We start from the raw sequence: 22,107 nt of genomic DNA on the forward strand, positions 1-22,107 counted from the left end.
TGATGAATTGCGCGAAACAGACACCCAATGCGCACCCAGCACCACCTTTCCGAGCGAGCTTCCGAACTTCCGAGCACCGAACAGAAGAAAAAGATGGCTCCGTACCTGTCTCTTCGACCAGCAACCCAGCAACCGAGGATGCACATCTACAGCGTTGCAATCTCATTGTCCCAGACTGTGGCCCAGACAGTACACCCATGTATCAAATAAATAGTTTTTAACCAAAAGAAGCTTCAGTTATTTTGAATGCAATGCATCTATTGTAAGTGCACGTGCACGGTGGGCTGGTAGCACAGCCTCGCCAGGATTTTAAATTGAAAGAAGTTGATGCAACTCAAATGGAATTACGCAATGCGTAAAGGAAGCAAAAACGATGAGCCCAAAACAATTTTCGCATAAAACTGCTCAACAGCCACACACTTGATATGCTAACCTAGCATCTCCTCAAGCAGAAAACAGTCACTTGACCCAACATGTACAACCCCCACGCCCCCGTACCTACCCCCACACTCCATAATTGAGCATTAAATTGAAACCTACACTGCTGCTACACTGCTGCTATACTGCTGACACCCCAGCACAGAAAACAGACATTAAGTGGCATTACAACGCCTCCAGACAGCTGACAGCTGGAAAATGTCAGTACAGACGAAGTGCATTCCCACATCCCAGTAAACCACGAATGTACAGGGGATATCCGGAATAGATCCCGAACGTGCCGTAGGTCCAGATATTCCTCGGATTCCCACTGTACATCCCGGTAGAGCGGTTCGGAAAATGTGAACGTCGTAATTACGTCTCAAGCAGGACATGCATAGGGCATGCGTGCAATCTTTCTTGTAGCTTTCTTTGCGTTTGCAGAACACTGATGTACCGTATATTGTTTGGTGTGCGTTCACTTATACCACGTTGTACTGCTTAATACGATATAATAATGTGTCTCACAGTGTTTAAAGTTTACAAAGAAAACTTAGTCGATGGTCGCAGTCGGTTTTTGAGCGACTTGAGCGATATGCAGCATCAGGAGAACATTAGAGAACAGGAAACCGACGCACACACCAGCGCTTGCAATCCGCATTATTTACTGACACAAAACTTGTGCAGAAACTCTGCCGCTGCTCGTCGTTTCCCCGTACGTGTGGTCACCGCTGACTGCTGCAGTCGGAATCTGCTACCACTGCTACCCTGATCTGCGAGAGTGGAATAATGCAGTGTTGTTTCTTAAAGCACCGATTTCTCAACAACAGCCTTTGTTGCCACTGACATGCATAATATCATGCGTTATCATGTAGCATATAAATATTTTTTTCGATGCACTACAAGCGTATAACGTCGCAGCCGCGGTCGCAACTGTTGCACGCATGCGAGCCACATTGGTATCCACATCACATCCATGAGTGTTACAATGATAAGCCAACCACCTATTCCATTGTAACACTCATGGATGTGAACCCATCTATCGAGATTGCCATATCATCGCAAGAAACAAGACTAAACTAACAAGGGAAATAATAGAAGCAGAAAAGATAAATAACCACCAAGATGTATGCGTTAGCACACCTTCTGTATCTCTAACCGAAAAGGAACTGATCTTCCTCAGAACCAGTGTGCTCAGAACCGGTGCGCCCAGAATGTGACACGTGTGCTGTGAGGGGGTTTATGCTTTCTTACTCATTTTCTTCAATAAACTGAGTTGGAAGTTAGCGCCCGTCCTGTCTGTTTCTCCGTTCTTTGTCCGTGTATCTCAGTCAGATGCCCAGAATGAGTATGCCAGGTCTCTGCTGACGTATTTTGTGGATACATTCGCTGACCTTTATGGACCTCACCTTGTGCCCTACAATGCACACGGTCTTCTAAATTTGCAGGCTGACGTAAATAAGCATGTCCCTCTGGACGCTTTTGGCGCCTTTCCATATCAAAATAATATGCAGCTGTTGAAGAAGCAACTTAGGACGCCGGGGGCAACGCTAGTGCAATTGTACAACCGTCTACATGAAAAGCACTGCGCTACTATGAACACAGCATCGAAAAGCCGCAAACTTGAATTTAGTAGCACAACCAACGATGGTCCAGTTACAGAAACATGTTGCTCACCGCAGTACCGTACCTATAACGCACCAGATTTTGTACTGACAACAGTAGGGCCAGATAGATACTGCATGGTTAATGGCCACATGGTTGCAATAGAAACCTTGGCATCAGTACAGCCTTCTGGACAGTCCTGCATAGTCGGCCATTACTTGAAGCCAGTGTGTGACCTATTCTGTAAGCCGTTCTAGTCCTCACTGGCCGGCATCTACGTTGTATCAGAAGAACGGGAACTACACACATGACCACTGTTAAATGTAACAAAGCTAGTTGGCTTGCCCTACAAGGGTCAGCTTGTTGTTTTTCCGCTCATCCACCTGCTACAGTGATCACAATGCATGGTGCATCATTCACCTGCATATATATATTGTACAATAGTGCCTTTGTTCTAACACAGCATATCTACATGTTTTTACACAGACTCCGTATGCAATTGTACACTTTTTGAATCGAGATGAAGTAGACATCGTCCCTTGCTCCTGGTTGCGTGGAAAGGATGCCCACAAGATATCCGCAGGATAATCCTTTCGGGAACGTCATATTTCGGACACCCACAGGATCAATTTCTGAACAACATCACATGCCGATATCCGTAGGAGCTACTTTTTATGATATTTTGTATTGAATGACTGGAATATAATATTAACATGACGATGATCATGAATGATGATGACAAGAGTTTGTTGGCACACACACCCCTGGCAAAAATCTCGGCTGGTCCCAAAATGGTTCCAGTTGAATCTGGACTGCTTCCAGTTTGATGCTTGGTCGTGTCGGAATGGTATGTCCCAACTGGATTTCCAAGTGGGGTGGCTGGTTTCACTTTGGTGACATCAGTGGTACCACTCTGGTCTGAGATGGTTCTAGGAGTGCCAGCTGGAGTGTCACTGGGACCATTTTGTTCCCAGAATGGTCAATTATCCCACTTGGCCAAGCTGGGCGCCTTTCTGGCTTCCCCGTTCGAGATTTCATCGTGTCCACACTTGCCGTGTGTCCTTCTGGTTTTGTTTGATCTATTACTATCTATTACTCTGAACTATTTCAGCACATGCATGATCTTCTTTTATTGCTTTTATCCAGGTGCACGCTTCTGCAATAAAATATATGCTTTAACTTCAATTCGTGCACATATTGTCATGTAAAGGTGAATATCATCACCAGATATTAAGAACCAGCCAAATGTCAAAGAATACATCTCAACAGGGAAAAAAACTAGGTTCAGTAATTAAAAGAAAGAAACAGAAAAAAACGAAGGAAAGGTAATTGCAGAGGTTGGTGCAATGCAGAACCATGAAGGCGCCACGGCGGCCACAAATTCAAACGTCGAGACACGAGAGACGGAAAGGGTGAGAGGCGAGATGGGAGTGACTGACAGACTGACTGCTGACAGTTGGGAATTGGACGCGTTGCAGCACATTGGTCTTAGCTTCGGTTGCTATAGTAAGGATTGTGCAAGGTATATCTAAACTGGTAGCGTAAACAAGCGAAAATACCAAATCAGACCCATCGGCAAAGCCACCAGCAAGAGGCGCGAGCGATCGTGGGCGTTGACAGTAGAGGTACGGTTGTATACAGAAAAACTTTACAACATGGGCGTGGCTTGCGTTTGTACTAATAGGTTATTCATAATTTCAATGTAGAAAAACTTTCTGTTGCCCTGCTCGTGCACATATACGAAATCATCTACCACCCGAGTACATTTCCGTGTCCTGCTCCTTTTGCACATGTGTCACAGTGGGCGTGTTTATCCGTGCATATCTGTATCCGTGCATTGTGTCCGCGCATTGTAATACTGATTTCGTGCACTTTTTGGGTTAAACAGGAAACGACGTTCACATCTCGGAGCTGTAGACCAAGAACCACTTGTGTGAACAGATAAATACAATGCATCCCTGTTGCTGGCCTCGCGAAAAAAAAATCGTCATGGGACGAGTGGCCATGATAGCGTGAGTGTTAGCAGGAATCAGCTGTGCACCAACGATGCCATGTTTCGTTGCAATTTACCTATAATAGCCAATCACTGAATAAATGCAAACGTCTAATCACTACGTGTACGAGTAGCTGTAGGAGAGAATTGGAATTTAAGTGAATCTTCCTAATTTCTGTGTGGTCATCACGATGCCCTTCAGTCTGGAATTGTATAAATATGTGATAACTCTATGTATTTAGAACTGATCTGTTTAATTAAACCTGATGTGATTTATTTTTCTGCATTCTCGTCTGGTGTTGTTGCTTGGGTGAGGGAAAGGGTATACAACGCAAACCAAGTGCGCGAATGTAAACGTGCCATAGCTAATTATGCACTATTTATTATTCATAGTGTTGACGTCATCCCTGACGTCATTTATTTACAATCGTCCGCTCAACGGATGGATGGCGCTGACCGTCTTTATCATGCCGTCATTCTGGAGACACAGGGGCCTGTGGGAGTTGCGCTACCTGTTTAGATATACCTTGGATTGTGTATCTTCTGTCCAGTATTTGCGTGTGTTTTCGTGCCCTTTCTAAGACAGTGCGATGACAGTCGTTCCTGTGCAACACATTGTCGGAAGAAACGGACGGTGAAACGACAAGCCGGACAGCTTCTGCCGGACAGTGTTTCTGATGTTCGCAGGTATGAGTGATGACCGTGAACTTTTGATTACTATTAATTAGATGTTTCTTTTTGGAAATTTAGGAGGAGCTTGAAGAGAAAGAGGATAAGAAGATCCCGAACGTATGGTGAAGGGGAAGGGGGCATATGTCGCGACCTGCATGGAAAACAGGAGTGTCATCTTCTCTGGGAAAATACAAGATGTGAGGTGGCCAACAGAACGTAGAGCTCCCTGTGGTCCATGAGTGCATCGCACAGTCAGCCAATGCCTTGCCTAGACACTAGACTCACTAAATCCAGGTCCCACATTGGACAGGTCCCACATTCAAAGTGGGACCTGTCCAATAAACCACTTTGAACTGGTCCCACTCCAGATTTTTGCCTGGGACAACAAAATGTTGTGATGTGCTGTTTATGAAGCATTACACACTAGTTTTGACACACCAGATTAATCGGGGCCCTTTTTATTCCACACATGCCCATCGTTTCCTTTACTTGGCAAGATTGGCTGCACTGGCATGCTGCAGCAACACGGAGCGCAGCAGCTGAAGTGCCACAAAACAAGCAATACAAGACAGCTGTCAGTTTACATATGGCACGTTTCATACAAAGTACAACTTCTCTAGGTGAAAGCAGCTTCCGCTATAATAATCAATCAATGGTGAGAATTTATTTGGCAGACTGTCTTTATGCCCATATGGTGATTTAATAATAATAATAATAATAATAGTATTTATTTCCACAAACGTGGCGGAGGCAGAGACAAAAAGCTCTATCAGAGCTTGGCAAAGGCCTCTGGCACCTACAGCCGGAGCACATCATACAGTATATTCAACATACACAAATTAAAGCATTCAAGCAGTATAATACATGCACTAATTAACACTCAAACGGCAGATTACATACAGGATATTCACAACCAAAACAAGTTAACAAGTTGTCAAATCACTCAAGCAATCAATAACCCAGATGAAGTAGTATCAATGCTATTCGAACTAAATATGACCGCATACCAGTAACCAATTATGTTAAAAAAATAGTGATTTAAGGTGATCATTTGATGGGAGTTGAGAATTCACAAAGAGGCCGAGCTCATTCAATAGTCGGGGCAGTCGGAAAGATATGCTTTGCTCACCATGTACCAGGTTCGATTTCTCGGACAGTGCCATACAGCATCTCGCCTGGTTCTATACCTCTTAGTCTCTGTGCGTAGTTGCGCCAAATCAAGAAGTTCCATATTATTCTCCATAATCATTGTTCTGCATGCACATAGGCGCCTATATTTGTAGAAGTTGGTTGCTCTCATTATGCCATAGGGCTGAAAAAGTGGTCTGGGGGATTGGTAACCATCAAGGTTGGCAATAGAACGAATGAACTTATTTTGGGATTACCTGTACAGAGTTAATGTTTGATAAACTTGTCTACCCCAAATTAGGTGGCAATAATTGAGCAGAGATAAGAAGAGTGTGTTGTACAGCATTACTTTTATGTGACAAGGCAAATCATATCTAAATCTATATATTCTTCCCGCGGCGTTTGCAAGCTTGGCACAGACATAGTTAGTGTGGGCATCCCATGATAAGTGTTCTTCCTCCTAAGAATTCTCCCGAGAATTTAGTTTTGTTTACGATTTCAACATCCGACGCTCCCATCCTCAGAACCATGTCGGTACCAACAACTTTGTTTTTTCCCCTAAATACAATTGATTTTGTTTTTGAAGGGTTCAAACGAAGAGAGTTTTCTTGCGGCCAAAGATTTATATTTTGGAGTACAGTGTTTCCTTTTTTGTATTAAACGCTTTAAATCTTTCTCTGCGATTAGTACAGCGGTGTCATCTGCGTACAGAACGAAATCAGCGTCCGCATTTATTGAGACTAAGTCGTTGATGTATAAGTTAAAAAGGAGTGGCCCAAGGATACTTCCCTGGGGTACTCCGATAGTGACGTCCAGAGGTTTAGATACGTCACTTCCTAGCACTACTTTCTGGCACCGCTCGCGGAGGTAGGATGTGATTAGTTTCAGCGGTAGACCGCGCACACCATATCGCTCTAACTTTGATAGAAGTATATCATGCTGTATAAGATCGAAAGCCTTTGAGTAATCTAGGAAAATTGCTAGTGTAAGCAATTTCTGTTCAATATTATTAATAATATTTTCTTTTGCATAAAGGAGTGCATGTTCCGTAGAGCGACCTGCCCTAAAACCAAATTGTTCATTTGCAATGCAGTTATGCTTTGTAAAAAAAGATGATCATCTTCTATATACATTAACTTTTCGAGCACTTTTGAGAACACGGGCAGGATGGAAATAGGTCTGTAGTTCGCGTACGCGAACAGTGACGCGAACAGTACAAATCAGGAGATAGTAATATCTTTAACAAGCATATGCTGTAAAATCCTAGAGCACATAATCTATTCAGCTGTCTCTTCTCATCTCGAATGTAATAATTTTTTTCATGAACACCAACATGGATTTCGCAAGGGTTACTCCTGTGAAACACAGCTATCTTCTTTTGTCTTTGATGTTGATTCTCACATGGATCGTGGTATTCAAACGGATGCAGTCTTTCTTGATTTTAAGAAAGCATTTGATTCCGTTTCTCATATTATGCTAATACGCAAACTCTCATCGCTTAATATCCACCCTACTGTACTACGCTGGTTTCAGAGTTATCTCAGTGATCGTTCACAGGCAACCCTTGTAAATGATTGTCTTTCTCCTTTCCTTCCTGTTTCCTCCGGTGTCCCACAGGGTTCCGTCCTTGGCCCACTATTATTCCTCATCTATATTAACGACCTGCCAGGTAGACTCTCATCCTGTGTCAGGCTTTTTGCCGACGACTGTGTTGTCTATCGCTTCGTAACATCCTCTTCTGACCAATTATGCCTTCAGCAAGACCTAAGTTCAATTTTCTCATGGTGCTCCACATGGCTTCTTTCTCTCAATTCTTCTAAATGTTCCTATGTTCAGTTCTCTCGCTCCAGGTCACCGCTCCCTTACCAGTACCACGTTGGCCATTCTCCTGTACCACAGTCGTCTTCGTATAAATACTTAGGACTCCATCTCTCCTCAAATCTCTCCTGGTCGGATCACATCCGTAGTGTTGTGCGTGATGCCAATCAGAAACTCGGCTACATACGCCGTAACCTTCGTTGCGCACCCTCCAACGTCAGACGCTTGGCCTACCTAACATTAGTTAGGCCCAGGCTTGAATATGCGTCAAGCGTCTGGGATCCGCACCATGCTAACCTCATCTGCCTTCTTGAGTCCGTTCAAAACCGCGCCACTCGTTTCATCCTTTCAGACTATTCCTATCCTTCTAGCATCTCATCACTTAAGTCTTCTCTGGACCTTCCACCTCCCCTTGTGAAAATAAATTTGGCCTGTCTATTGACACTGTTTGGACATTTTTTGGCCCCTTTGGCTTTTCTTTTTACCTTGCCTTTTTATAGACAATTGTACAAATAACGTCTAAAGACGTGCTTTGGACACCTTTTTTCCCACCTGTCCAAACCACTCTGCCAAAAGAAGTCTATAGACGTTCTTTGAAAATTCTTTTTCTCCACATTTAATAGACAATAGGAAATAGAAATACAAAAGACAATCCGAAAACTTGGTGAAAGCAAAGACAGCATCGTGCTGTCATGCTATTTCAGTCTCTTCTGTTTCTGCATATACAGCACATTTTTAGAAGCTTGATCATAATTTTTAATTTGTGTTTATATGTACATGGATGTGTGACTCCCACATGTATGAAGGGATGAGTGCAGATCACATCACGAAAAATGTGTTGTGTTCTCGCAATGATGAAAACTATGACAATCCATTACAAAACAATTTAATGCATTTGTGCCACTGCACAAAGAAAAAGGAAATAAAAGGTCAAACGAACACCGAGGTCATTACATACACAATTACATGCGAAAGCGGTTGACACGCAGAATTGGCCAAGAGATTAAAAAATCTAGATTTCAGAAAAGTTCTGTAGGTCAGTACAACCCACTGGAAAACTGCAGGTATTCATACAACACTGCTTGGCACCTCAGGCGAGGGCCACGTGTATCAGTCGTGGTTATCCCCAATGTGGGTCAACGGGGTCGTCCAATGAGTCGACGGGACTGGTTAGCCTCCCATTCAGGGGAAAGGCACCATTGACAAAGGGACAAAGTGACCTATTTCGCCATTTGTCGTAGGGGTGCCAGCGTGAAGAGGTCTGTCTTGCCGTGTTCCTTCACAGATTTGCCTTGCAGAAAATGCACGTTTTAGTGAAGTGGCCCCATATGAACGCTTTGTATGTCTACCCGGTGGACCGAATATTTGATGTGGACATTGGTTTGATGTTGTGGTTGCTTGTGTTTGTGGACATTGGTTTGCACGATGCGCGTGTGGTGGAACGAAGCTCCCCGTGAAATGGGATCTGGTCGCTGAACCGTCCAAAGGTTTTATTGTTGCAGCTGGTAAGTTACTTGCTTATCTGAAGCTCTTGGTGCCGTCTGTGCCCGTACATTTTACGAGTAGGATTTTTAGGAAGGTGTTCTCTGCTGCATGCATGCGATTCATAATCTCTTCTATTGGTACAGGGGATGCTGCAGCCTTGGAAAAAAAAACAAAAACAAGGTTAGGAATTCTCAAGGCGCTCGAAATGGTTGTCGGCCTATGTGGAAACTACGTAAGTACTCCATGATCGTGAATAATTTATTCTCTCATTGTTTGCCATCCGCAGTTTGGATGATCAAACTGGCTACACGCGTGGCTTGCGTGAAAACGGGATTTGCCGACGGAATGCTCCAATAACCAAGCGTTCATGGGGATCCATCCCAGTACCAAATTTAAGAATGCAATACGTAACTGGAGTCGGAGAGTTTGTTGAATACACTCGTTCATTAATCAATCGTAACCGGAAAAGAACTCCTTCGAACTGCCGTACGGAAGCGTGAAGGGCTCACCGTTGGCCATGCTTACATTTAACGATAGATAGGCTTAATAGAGAGGCAATGCCGGAGCTCTAACAGCTCTAGCTTTGCCCCTTTTTGTACTTGGATTTGTTTCGACTGGAAAGTGATTGTGACATGGTGCATGGCTATGCGATAAATGTGCGAAATAGTATCACTGTCAGAGAGGGACAATCTGGGATATTGAGTATCCAGATATTCTTCAACAGGTTCTTCTGGTAACATCTTTTGAACGCAGGTCACAGCAACACAAGAGCCTACTGGCACTACATGTGACAAGAACGTGAAACGAGTAGCTGAGCTAGAAGACGAGAACGAAGCACTGTCCAGAAGGCTCCCGAAGTGTAGGAAGGAAAAATTATGTATGAGGATCAATAAATTTTCTGGCGTTTCACATATCTGACTTGGTCAGTGTGTTATCTACGACAGGACGCGCTTTTTTTTGGGGGGGGGGGGGGGAAGAGAACGTGCGAAAACAAATGCATGCAGACCACCGTAAGAATTCAAAGAGAAAGAGCATTTCAACTGTAATGGGTGGAAGCCCCAGAAGGTGACCTTTATAAAGTCTATAGCATGTCCAACGAAAGATTATCTTTTGCTTTCCAATAGCACAAATGCTATAGAATGTCCGTACCAAATAGCTAAACGGAGGAAAAAGGAAGGAAAGTGGTTGTCCAAACAGCGTCTATATGCCGTCTATTTGTTGTCTATAGCCTCTTTAGACTTTTCTCTATAGAAATGCTATAATATGACCATAGGATTTTTCACAAGGGTCTCGTAACTCGCAGAAGTTTCTTCCGTCTTTCCCTTTTTCACAAATTTTATTCCAACCCATCTATACGACCATCTTTCATCACAGCCGCACCTTACATCTCAGGCCGATTAGACCACCCATGTAAGGTTGAACCAATCACTTGTCACACTTCCCACTTTTTGTATTCTTTTTTTCCACATACGATTGCCGATTGGAATAACCTTCCTCAGTCCTTAGTCACCTCGCCTAACCATCAAACTTTCCGTAGAAACTTGGCATCATATCTACACATTTAGTGAGAAAGCATTATTTCATCTCTTGTATGTGTGTGAATTTTGTTATTACCTTAACTATTTTGTGCAGTGTATGTGCTGTTTCATGTACTAATGTTGCATATATTGTACGTATCCCCCTCATGTATTGCCCTAAGGGCTCTTTGAGGTATTTACATAAATAAATAAATAAATAAAAAATGTACACGTGTACATTACTATCTCCTGATTTGTACAGCACAACCACCTTTGCAATCTTCATTTTCCTTGGAAAATACCGCCGCAGAGAGACCTATTGTAAATATGTGTCAGACACGGGGCGATAAGGTCAATTACGTACTTTACCCGTCCAATCGATACACCATTAATATCAACACTTTTAGTGTTTTTCAAGCCTTGAAATAGGGCAATTACCTTTGCCTCATCGGTTCCCGAGAAGAACACTGATGCCGATGTCATGGGTATTGTGCACTCATTGCAGTAATTGTGATTTGTAGACACGCCCGTATTTTGTGCAAAGGAAGTCAGATATGTGTTGAATGAGTTTACTAGATCATTGCCACTAACTTCATTGCCGTACACGGACATTGTGCTTGGTGGACCTTGACTTTTGTTTTCGCGACCAAGAAGCCCGTTTAGCTTTTGCCAGATTACACGCGGGTTGCTTTCTCCCCCCAAAAAAACCTTATTATAGTAATCAGCTTTAGCGCGTCTAAGTTCAGAGTTTGCTGAATTTCGTAGTTGTTTAAATTCTTGCAAGTGCTCATTCAATCTAGTGCGCAGAAATTGTTTGTATTTTCTATTTCTCTTTTGCAATATTCTCAGCACATCTCTTGTCATCCAAGGTTTTCGCATTTTTTTATTTTGTGTATGTTTTCGGTACGGAAACGCTGTGTCGTAGAGGTCTATGAATCTGGACAAAAACATATTATATGCCTCTTCCACACAGTCAGTGTGTATTACAGGCTGCCAGTCCGCTGACTCAATGGCTTCCCTGAAGGATATTAGCCTGCCCTGTGTAATATCTCTACTCCTTGTTTCTTTACAACTGTCCACTTTGCGCGTTGCTTTAATACATACGAACACTGGCATATGATCACTAATCGCCGCCTTGATCACACCGCAATTGGTGACCAAAGGGCGAGGGCATTTAAATTCTTGAACCCGACAAGTGCTTTCAATTACTCGCTCCCGAAATGTTGCATAGCCACAAGTGCAGCTGGGAAAGTACACCAGTAAGGTGTCACATACCCCATTGAGAAACGGGTGTCCTGCCCTCCACCAAGATGAAACTTTAGATGACATTTGTTTCGGCTGCACTGATAAAACTATATTTCTAGGACGACCATGTCAAAAAGGTTTGTAGAAGGGGTGGTGGGCATAACAAAGTTATTTGTACTTTTCACATAAATGCCATGATTTAAAATCTAAATGAGAAATGTTGTGCACCTCACCACATAACCGCTGCTGCGTTGCACCCAACTATATATAGCAAACTTTTTTTTTCACTACAAGGGATAGCACAGCAGGTGCGAGTGCTGTAGCCACAAGCATTAAAAAAGAAATTGTCAATATTCGTGCATATATGTATAACAATAAAAATTACTGTTTTCTTGCATAAGCAACCTTCTGTGTCTTATACTCAGCTAGCTGAACGGTACAAAGATTTTAGGTAGTAATACACACACCATTTTTGCACGGATATGGTATATCCTATGGATGTAATGTAATTAGCTTTGGGTCGGTAAGTCTATTAAACAGGCTGATATAAATACAGTGTAAATATAATACGAATATAAATAACTAAAATATTTGATGCTAGAGGTTTAAAACATCACATGCACATGATGTCCAGTGGATCTTACTGAATTATTGTAAAGTTATTTTCTGCACGTCCATTAACAGTTAATAAAATATCTAATGAAACACATTTCAAAACGTGAACATACACGACATGTCCACTGGATATTCAAAATTATTGTCAAGATGTTTTCTGGACGTCCAGCAACCGGTAAAAGGAATATCCATGGAAGTTCCATTAGACAACAGTTGAACGTTTACGGATATCGTGCAGGTATCAAATATTCTGTGTCGAACATTCTCTGGATGTCTACAGGATATAACATGGTTGCATGGGCTGTATCACTTATGGGAAATCTGTGATCAAACATTGCTCTCATACCTTTTTTCATCTCTTGCACAAGGACATGATCCTCATCCCTTTCTTCTAGAAAACCTTCCAGCACACTGCGCACAATAATAATCAAACTGAAAGCGCAAGATTTGTCCTGTGACCATGATGTTTGCCGATCTGACAGATTTTGCATGATACACCATTCCTCAGGGGCAACAGCTATACTTTCATTTGTGGGTGCAAGCAGCGTTCGTAGATGTTTACGGTTATCAATTAAGCTGTTAATCTTCATTAGTATACTATGCCGTTTAGTGCGAGTATCACCCTTTATGGACACAGATTGGTGGGGTATCCCTAAAGACGTGTACCAGTGATCGTCACTGATGGAGTCAGTAATGGGATCATTTTCATCATCTTCTAGTTGTTCTTCCGGAGAAATGAACTGCAACAAACTTTCTCGGAAATCAGCTTGAGCGATCTGCACCAACTGTGTGGACTTGTAATGGAGTTTTTGAACAAAGTCTCGACACTGGGCTATGAGATCGTGCAATTAGTCTACATTAGCAAACCCATCATGAAGCCATGGCCATGCCATGGCCGAGGGACAAAGGATTGCTCACACCAGCAAGACTTGCTGCATGCTTAACATTTGAGCCGGAGTGTATTACGCAGCAGTATGACTTTCGAAGTGATGTTGAACTCGTCGACGTACTTTGTATACTCGTCCGATATGACAATCCCAGTGTGCCGTTCGAAGAGGTTGCGTGTGGAGAGAGTCACACATCGGAATCCAAAGTCAGTTGAAATGAGAGCCTGAATGAGAACACCGTCGCTGCAGCCAGTTGGGCCGATTCATTTGCCTAATGTCATAGAACTAGTAGCTGCATATAGTATTCGCAAATATGGCCACTGTTGCGTGAAAACTGAAGCTCGGGTTGCAGTGTTCAGCAGACACTTACCGTCGCAAAAGTGGCAGCTGATGTAATGAAACCCTTGCGACGGTAGCTATCGGTCCAGAGGTCAAATGTGAGGGCGCAAAAGCTTGCCCCGTGCAGCAGATCTTCTGCCTTGGAATGTAGTTCACTGTAAACCTCTTACAGAGCACCCCTGGAGATAGTCGTTCTGTCAGGCAGGCCCTCTGCTTTCCGGATAACACGATACTTCAGCAGGAACTCCTGGGGAGTGACAAGGAATTTATAGCACATATCACATTAGAATTACGAGCAGAAGATAAAACCATAGTGCGTATGATAGCCCTACATGTCAATAGGCATGTGTTCCCCTGTAGGCCCTCGCCAGCCACAAGGCTGAATGGCAGGAGATCTCTTGCAACCCATAAAAGGAAGTCCCGTGCAAGAAGGCTTTTTTTTTGTTCCATTGCACGTTGTAGATGGTCACGGTGCAACGTTGAAAAAAAAATTAAACCAGAACGGGGAGGCAGCTTGCTTTCTTCAGTGACGTTGTGGTCATCCCTCAGAGGTACAGAGAGGTTGGAGGTGGTAACAACAACAACTTTATTTTCGACCTAGGAGAGTGGGGAGTTTAATCGCCACAGGCGATACTCTACCCATTGCTGGATGGAATGGGGGGGAATAAAATAACGAGCCCCTTCACAATAACGATCGAATGGAGGTGGTAACTGAACTTGCGTATTCCTTAATTTTATACCCCAAGGCAAGAAGAGATACTATGCGCTGTCACTACTGTCGCTACCTTCGGCATGCATGATTCCCGTTCAGCACACTCATCGTCGGGCACGGGCAAACGTGGCTGGCTCGTGCACGAAAGCGAACAAAACCGGGGAGACGGGAGCTGATATCATTTCTCTTGGCTGATCTGGGCCCTCATGTGAGTGCGCGTGAGTCATGTCATGTAAGTACCAGAGCTCTCTGGGGATGGCCCGAGGCGTTGCATTTTAACACTTTTCTAGCAAAGTGAGGACCTTACGGGGATGCCCGAGGGATGTTGTTCCTGTCCCAATGGATCATCCCTGGGATGACCTGAGGATATCACTGTGTTCTTGGGGATGTAGGTGCTAAATCCAGTTTCTGTTGCTGATATTTTCCGTTTCGTGTAGTGTCTTGCGAGCGATCCTTCAACAAATATTACATATTCACAATTCTGCAAGACATTTGCAATAACTGTTAGATAATCTTTATAGCAGTGTGCATGCCTTGAGTGTATCTGTACAATCGAAGGAGCTAAGTATATGTGGAGTTTTGTGGCATGCCCTTGTCTGTATCTATCTCTGGTGTATCATGGCACTCTATGATTGTACCGCTCCGACGACAGGTGCAGCGCAGACGGCGAAATTGAACTTTGGCATTCCGATGTCAGATCTGGGTATTAGCTTCTCAGAGGTCCTGAGAGGTCCTGTCAATCTGAGAGGTCTTCTCAGCCTGAGAGGTCATCCTGAGATGTCCACCAGCCTGAGAGGATCTCTCAGTCCCATAACACATTAGATCTGAGGAGTATTTTCACTAGGGCGCAGTTGATACGAGGATACGCTTGACATTAACCGTTTTAATATGCCGTTGAACGTAAACTTTTGTGCGATGTGGTCTCTGCAACGAAACACAATTATTGTGAAGTCATTGATTAATGCGCTGCGGTTGAGGCAAGGCTGCGTGCTCATGCCAGAAAGAATGAATCATCCAAGAGATCCACGTGTAAGACTACGTAAAAACATAAAATCAAGCAATCATAAATAAAATGAGTCTTGGGCTAATCATTAAAATATTTGTGCAGTATGGCGATAGAGCTGAGCCATGACATGACACATGCAATGTAGTTAGTTTGTGGAACCATTTCATTTATTTCGTCTTTTTGCTATATACATTACGTACATTGTATTATTAATGTGGCATGCAAGTCAGAAGCGAATTGCACCTACCTCATGCTTAGGAAATTCATACGACATGATTTCCATAGGAAATTCGGATTTCGCATGAGACAGCAGCCGCAGGATGACTGTATAGGGAATCTGCAGGATGTATTGCTTTATTGCCCAAAGGAACATTGCAAATAGACATCCAGAAGGCATCCTATTTACATAGACATTATTACATATAGACATTCTGAGGACGACTATGTCATAATTGGACGACTTCTCGACATCGATGGTTGCGTGGGTCCTCTTCGGTTACAAAGCGGCACGCAGCAGTGTGCTGCCACTCTCACTGTTGAGATACACGCTCACACCTTCGCAAGAAACACGACTGTCCCCTTTAAATGATTACCATCTGATTTAAAATGAAGAAAGCTTGTACTGTCCCTACCTGCCATGTGTAGACTCTTGGCGTGAAAACTTCGAGCAACAGAAACCGACAACCGTGTATGTATAACCCACGCCCTTCAGACATTGCCCTAGGAAACATGGCGCGGCACGCTTCCTCTAGTTGTCAAGAGAGGGCATCGGCCGTTTCTGATATCACACGTTAACCTTCACAAATGGTCGTCCCAAAACGGGTTCATTCTCTGAGCTACGAGTACCGTCTGTGTTCCATTTTGTAGAGCTAGAGGGGTATTCCCAGAGCCCAAGCAGAGCATCCATGGCCATGAAGTGGCCGTTCAACCAGAACCCAGTAAACCATCTATATCCCTGCGGCGTCCACGTAACATCCGGAGCGTGACGTTCTCATATCCCAGGGAGGATCTCGCACAGCTTATAGACATCTTTTGCACGTCCAGTATATATGGCGATTTGTCCCCTTTGTCGACACCCATGGGACGTCCCACTAGCTCAAATAATAGGCGTTCGGTCATTCAGCAGATATTGGCACCACCTTGCAATTTACTGTTATTTTCACGTTTCCTTCATTCAGTGGATCTAAATGGAAGGTGCCATGTGATAAAGTATTGCAAAATATTTTATTTCTCTGAACAGAAGACGGGTACATCAGCTTGTCTGTTTATCAAACCTTCTTGTCAAAGCTCATATGCTTCTTGTATGCTCTGCTGTACACTTCAAACAAAACTGCAAAATTGTGAAGATCTTAGAACTGACTTCTTCAGAGTTTGTTAGTAAAAAAAAAACGGAGTTTTTCGAGGTGCACGATTTAAAGCTCACTTAATATCCGAAATTCGGAGATAACTTGACGACTCACGCACGGCTGTGCAGCAAACGTTTCTGTTCCATCACATTCCTTCTACCTCGTGTTCCTCTCTGGAGCATGACGTAGCCAGTCTTTTACAGCTGGCTCAAAACTCAAACTGCGTTGCTTTTCCAATCCCCTTGTGTTACTGCAATGCACCTGAAATATGCAGAACGATCATAAGCAACGCATCATTATGATGCACGTCCCCGCAGGGGGCACCGGCTTCGGCTGGTGTTTGGTGAGTGGCGCCACCACGGACCCCAGCCCCCGGTCCCAAGGTGTTTGCCCTACCGTGCCTAGGGGATGTGAGGTGAAGGGTAGAAACCTTGAACGGTGGGGGTCAGGGTCTTGGTCAGGCCCTGGCCGACGGGTTTTTCTGAAAACTCCGGGACCTTCCCACGTGTATAGGCATGAAGTGTGGGTGACCTGGTGGAATGCCTAGCAATCAAACCTATATGGTTAAACACTTCTCTTCTCCTCAGATCGGGTGCGGCAAACGCCCCCGGACCGAAGTCTCCAGACCAAAAGAGCATTTTTTCTTGTCCAAATATATAGTGTTGTGCTCTATTTCTTCGGAAGAAGACAAACGTGTACCACTTGGGAAGATGTCGCCTTTCTTTGTTGAGAAGGGGGTGTCCTCCCTCTCTAACCACATCACCGAAATTAAGAAGTTACGATCAGGTGACCTCCTTATCAAGTGTACATCGGTAAAAGACTGCCAACAGATCTTGACTACCACAGAGATGCTTGGGATCCCCATATCCGCATCGTTACATAAGACTCTGAACACATGCCGTGGTGTGGTAGCCGTTGCCGGATTAATTGACGTCCCAGTAGAAGAGATTCTTGCAAATCTAAAGGAACAGGCAGTAATTGATGTCAGGAAACTCAAGATACGAAAAAACAATGAATATATCACCACCAGAAACGTTGTTCTTACCTTCGATCGTCCTTCGCTACCCGATAAATTGAAAGTTGGATATCTCTCTGTAGAGGTTCGTCCATACATTCCAAATCCTCTTCGTTCTTTCAAGTGCAACCGCTTCGGACATGCTGCTGATGCTTGCCGTGGGTCGCCATGCTGCGCTCGTTGTGGCCAGCAGGGCCATGATACTAAAGAGTGTAGAGGGCCTGATTGCTGTGTAAACTGTTCCAGTGATCACCCCTCTTACTCCAGGTCTTGCGCTAAGTGGAAATTGGAAAAGGAGATCTTGCGCATCAAGGTTACTGAAAATATCAGCTACCCCGAGGCGAGGAAAAAGGTATCCCCATTTTTCACTCAAAAATCTTTCTCCGCTGTACTTCAACAGAAACCAAGGATGGTAACAGTACACACACAGACAGACATTCCACCTAGAACACAACCAACAACAAGTGAAGACGGGGTGAAAACCAAGCCCCATAATGAAAATGCAGTAGTGACTGCGACAGCAGTCCTACCCTCGTCGTCACCCTCCGTGGAGATGCCCTCCATGGAGTGTGATGATGATTCGAGCTCGGAGCTCTCCTTGGGGAGCACGAGCTCACCATTTCTGACACCAGCAAGAGGAAACCTCTCGAGGAGTGGTTCTCTCCCCGAGATATCAGGGAAGGATTTGGCGGAGGCCAGAAGAAAAGCCCGGAAGCCGAGGATTACTCCTCCCCAGAGGAGTAAAACCTAGCAGCCGTCAGTAACGGAAATCCTTCTCTCTGGTCGGCAGAGCAAAGCGTTGTACACCCTCTTTCTTTTTCTTGTTTCCGCTATTATGACGGGCCACACAATCCTTCAGTGGAATTGTCGCGGTCTACTCTCTAACTTAGACGATGTCCATGATCTTTTTGAGAAGCACAACGCAGTATGCTTTTGTGTTCAATAAACTTATCTGAACACACATGTCCAAAATCCGTTCCGTAGATACAATATTTTCCGCAAAGATCGAGATGACACAAACCCTGCATCTGGTGGTGTAGCGATCATTACAAGGCAATCTCTTCCAGCCAAAGAAGTTAATTGAGTTACAGACTTGGAGGCTGTAGCTGTGCAGGTGTGCCTCGACAGAATTGTTACCATCCGCTCAGTCGATCTCCCACCATCGCAATCCGTTACGCAAAAGGACATAGAAGACCTGTACAGGCAGCTTCCATCCCCTCTTATCCTTTTGGGTGACTTTAACGCCCACAATCCCCTCTGGGGCAGTAGTAGAATCGACAGTCGCGGAAAAATGCTAGAAAAAATTTTGCTGTCATCGTCTAGCTATCTCCTGAATACCGGCTTACAAACATATGTGCATACAACCACTGAATCTTTCTCTGCATTAGGCCTTTCCTTTTGCAGTCCATCTCTGTTTCAAGTTTTGGAATGGACTGTAGGTAAGAATCCTTATGGAAGTGACCACTTCCCTGTCGTTTTAAAGTATCTGCGAACTGTGGACTGTCTGACAACACGACCGCCCAGGTGGAAATTGGAAGATGCTGACTGGAATAAATTTACAGAAAAATGTGACCTCCTACTAATGCCTTTTGACATGGTGACAGTAGAGGAAGCTAATAACCTCATCACCAACATCATTCTGGACGCAGCGACTGCGTCCATTCCCCAGGCTTCTGGTCGTCTCCCAAAGCGACCTAAGCCCTGGTAGAATAGTGAATGTCAGGAAACGCGCAAACTTCAAAATCGAGCGTGAGGTAGATTTCGGAGATTCCCTACATCAGAAAATCTCTTACTCTTCAAAAAAGCAAGGGCGAAGGCCAGATAGACCCGCAAAGAAGCTAAACGATCTTCTTGGCAAACCTTCGTATATTCTCTATCTCGTAATACCCTATCTAAAATGGTCTGGGACAGGCTTCGCAAAATTAGAGGCGAACATATTAGTCGGTCTGTCCCTCTTTTACAAGTAAATGGAAAAGTGTGTGACAACCTGGAAGAACAGGCTAATGCACTCGGGCATCACTTCCAAAGCGTATCCAGTTCTTCCCACTATAGTAGTGAATTCCTTAAAGTTAAACAAATGGCTGAAAAACAAATAATCCCACTGCGTGGGGGTGATGCTTACGCATATAATCAGCCTTTCACCATGTTAGAACTGTCTCGATCCTTACTGTATGCAAAAGCAACTGCTCCAGGTCCTGACCGGATCACATATTCAATGCTTGACCACCTGTCTGAGGTGTCCAAATCATGCTTGCTGAAATTCTTCAACCATGTTTGGGCACAAGGAGTGCTACCTGTACGATGGAAAGTTGCCACCATAATTCCCCTTTTGAAACCGGGTAAGGAACCCTTCAAGTTACAGGCCTATTGCCCTTACAAGTTGTATTGGCAAGACGTTTGAACGAATGGTTGGTAACCGTCTGATGCATATCCTGGAAGAGGATAATTTAACATGTCGACTTCAGTGTGGCTTCCGAGCGGGGCACTCCACAACAGATCACCTCGTTCGCTTGGAAACAATTATCCGCGAAGCTTTCGTAAGAAGGCAGCACTGTTTGTCTGTATTTTTTTATTTAGAGAAGGCCTATGACACTGCTTGGCGTTACGGCATTCTACAAGATTTATATTCCTTCGGCATTAGGGGTCGCCTTCTCATGTGCATTTCTAACTTCCTTGAAAATCGACCATTTAGGGTTCAACTGGGCACCATATTATCCCATGATTTTGTAAAAGAGAACGGCGTCCCCCAGGATCCGTACTCAGTGTCATCTTATTCCTCGTAAAAATCAACTACGTAGCCAGTGTAATGCCACCATCTATAACATACTCTCTCTACGTAGATGATATCCAAATCTCTTATTCCTCTACCAACCTGACAATATGTGAGCGACAGATGCAGCTGGCTATAAATAAGTTGGTGAAATGGTCTACTGAAAATGGTTTTAAGTTCTCACCAGAGAAAACTGTATGTGTTCCTTTCTCAAGAGTTAGAGGTGTTTTCCCTCAACCATCTCTGAAACTGAATGGCCATGGCATTCTTGTAAGAAGCGAGCACAAATTCCTCGGTGTTATATTTGACAAAAAGCTCACATTTTTGTCGCATCTTAAAAACTGAAAAATCAAGTGTATCAAATCGAATAATGTTCTTAAAATTCTTTCACACAAGTCCTGGGGTGCAGATCGAGAGACGTTGCATAAAGTCTATATTTCGACAGTGCGTTCGAAACTAGACTATGGGAGTATTGTGTATGGTTCAGCTCGTCCATCTGTTTTAAAAATACTGGATCCTGTACATCATCAAGGACTTCGGCTGATAACTGGTGCTTTTAGAACCTCACCAGTTGAAAGTTTGTATGTTGAAACTCATGAATACTCTTTGACGAGACGTAGATTTTATCTTGGGGCATCTTACACATTAAGAATAAGAAGTCATCCTCAACACCCTGCACTGCCGTGTGTTACAAGCACACGGTTTGAACAGTTCTTCACTAACAAACGCTCAGTTGTTCCACCATTCTGTATGCGCTTGCAAATGAGAGTGAGTCTCACAATTTCTCTTATTGCAAGTATCTGGTTGCACAACGTAGTAAGAGGATCCCACCCTGGGAACCACCTGTGAGATCTGACACTACACTTATGAAATACAGCAAACATAACACTGCGATGCCTATACTGCAACAAGAGTTTGAATATTTGAAACAAAGCTTTGGAGCTTTGGGAATCACGATGAGGTGTACACCGATGGGTCAAAGTAAGTATGGGTCTAGTGCAGGAGTAACGTGTGCCATGGTCTCTGGAACATGCACAAGATCACACCGTATAAAAAACATTGCATCCAGCTTTACAGCAGAAATTTATGCTATTATCCTTGCACTGAACTACATTCTTCAAGGCTGCATAAAATCAGCAGTTGTGTACACGGATTCCCTGAGTTCCCTTAATGCTATCTGTAGCATACACAAGCAGAAGAATTTTCTTGTGCTGCGAGCACAATACATAGCCCACACGATAAACAAGAAAGGATGTTCTGTAATCTTATGCTGCCTACCCAGCCACGTTGGCATACAGGGCAATGAATTAGCAGACCAGGCTGCTGCAGCTGCCGCTTCAAATGATATAACCCCCTCTGAATTACCCTTACATGATATTGTATCTTCACTAAAGCAGTCAATTCATGTAAACTGGCAAAATTTCTGGAACAGCCAAACGCATAACAAGCTTCATTTGAATAAACCGAACATTCAACATCATGGAGAGCGTCCAGAAAATCGTTTTCAAAGTGTCATATTAACAAGGTTACGCATAGG

At 43.9% G+C, this 22,107-nt stretch overlaps 1 protein-coding gene across 1 annotated transcript; it reads left to right on the plus strand.

Moving 5' to 3' along the window:
* The first annotated feature begins 17,495 nt into the window (after nt 1-17,495).
* Nucleotides 17,496-18,551, plus strand: LOC135367496 (uncharacterized). The gene has a single exon (XM_064600798.1). The coding sequence runs from the start codon at nt 17,496-17,498 to the stop codon at nt 18,549-18,551; it is 1,056 nt and encodes a 351-aa protein (XP_064456868.1).
* The last annotated feature ends 3,556 nt before the right edge of the window (nt 18,552-22,107 follow it).

Source organism: Ornithodoros turicata, chromosome 8, assembly GCF_037126465.1.
Source record: "Ornithodoros turicata isolate Travis chromosome 8, ASM3712646v1, whole genome shotgun sequence".
NCBI classification, from domain to species: Eukaryota; Metazoa; Arthropoda; class Arachnida; order Ixodida; family Argasidae; genus Ornithodoros; species Ornithodoros turicata.

Coding starts and splice junctions, on each gene's coding strand:
- LOC135367496 (XM_064600798.1), top strand. CDS start 17,496: ATGTCGCCTTTCTTTGTTGAGAAGGGGGTGTCCTCCCTCTCTAACCAC.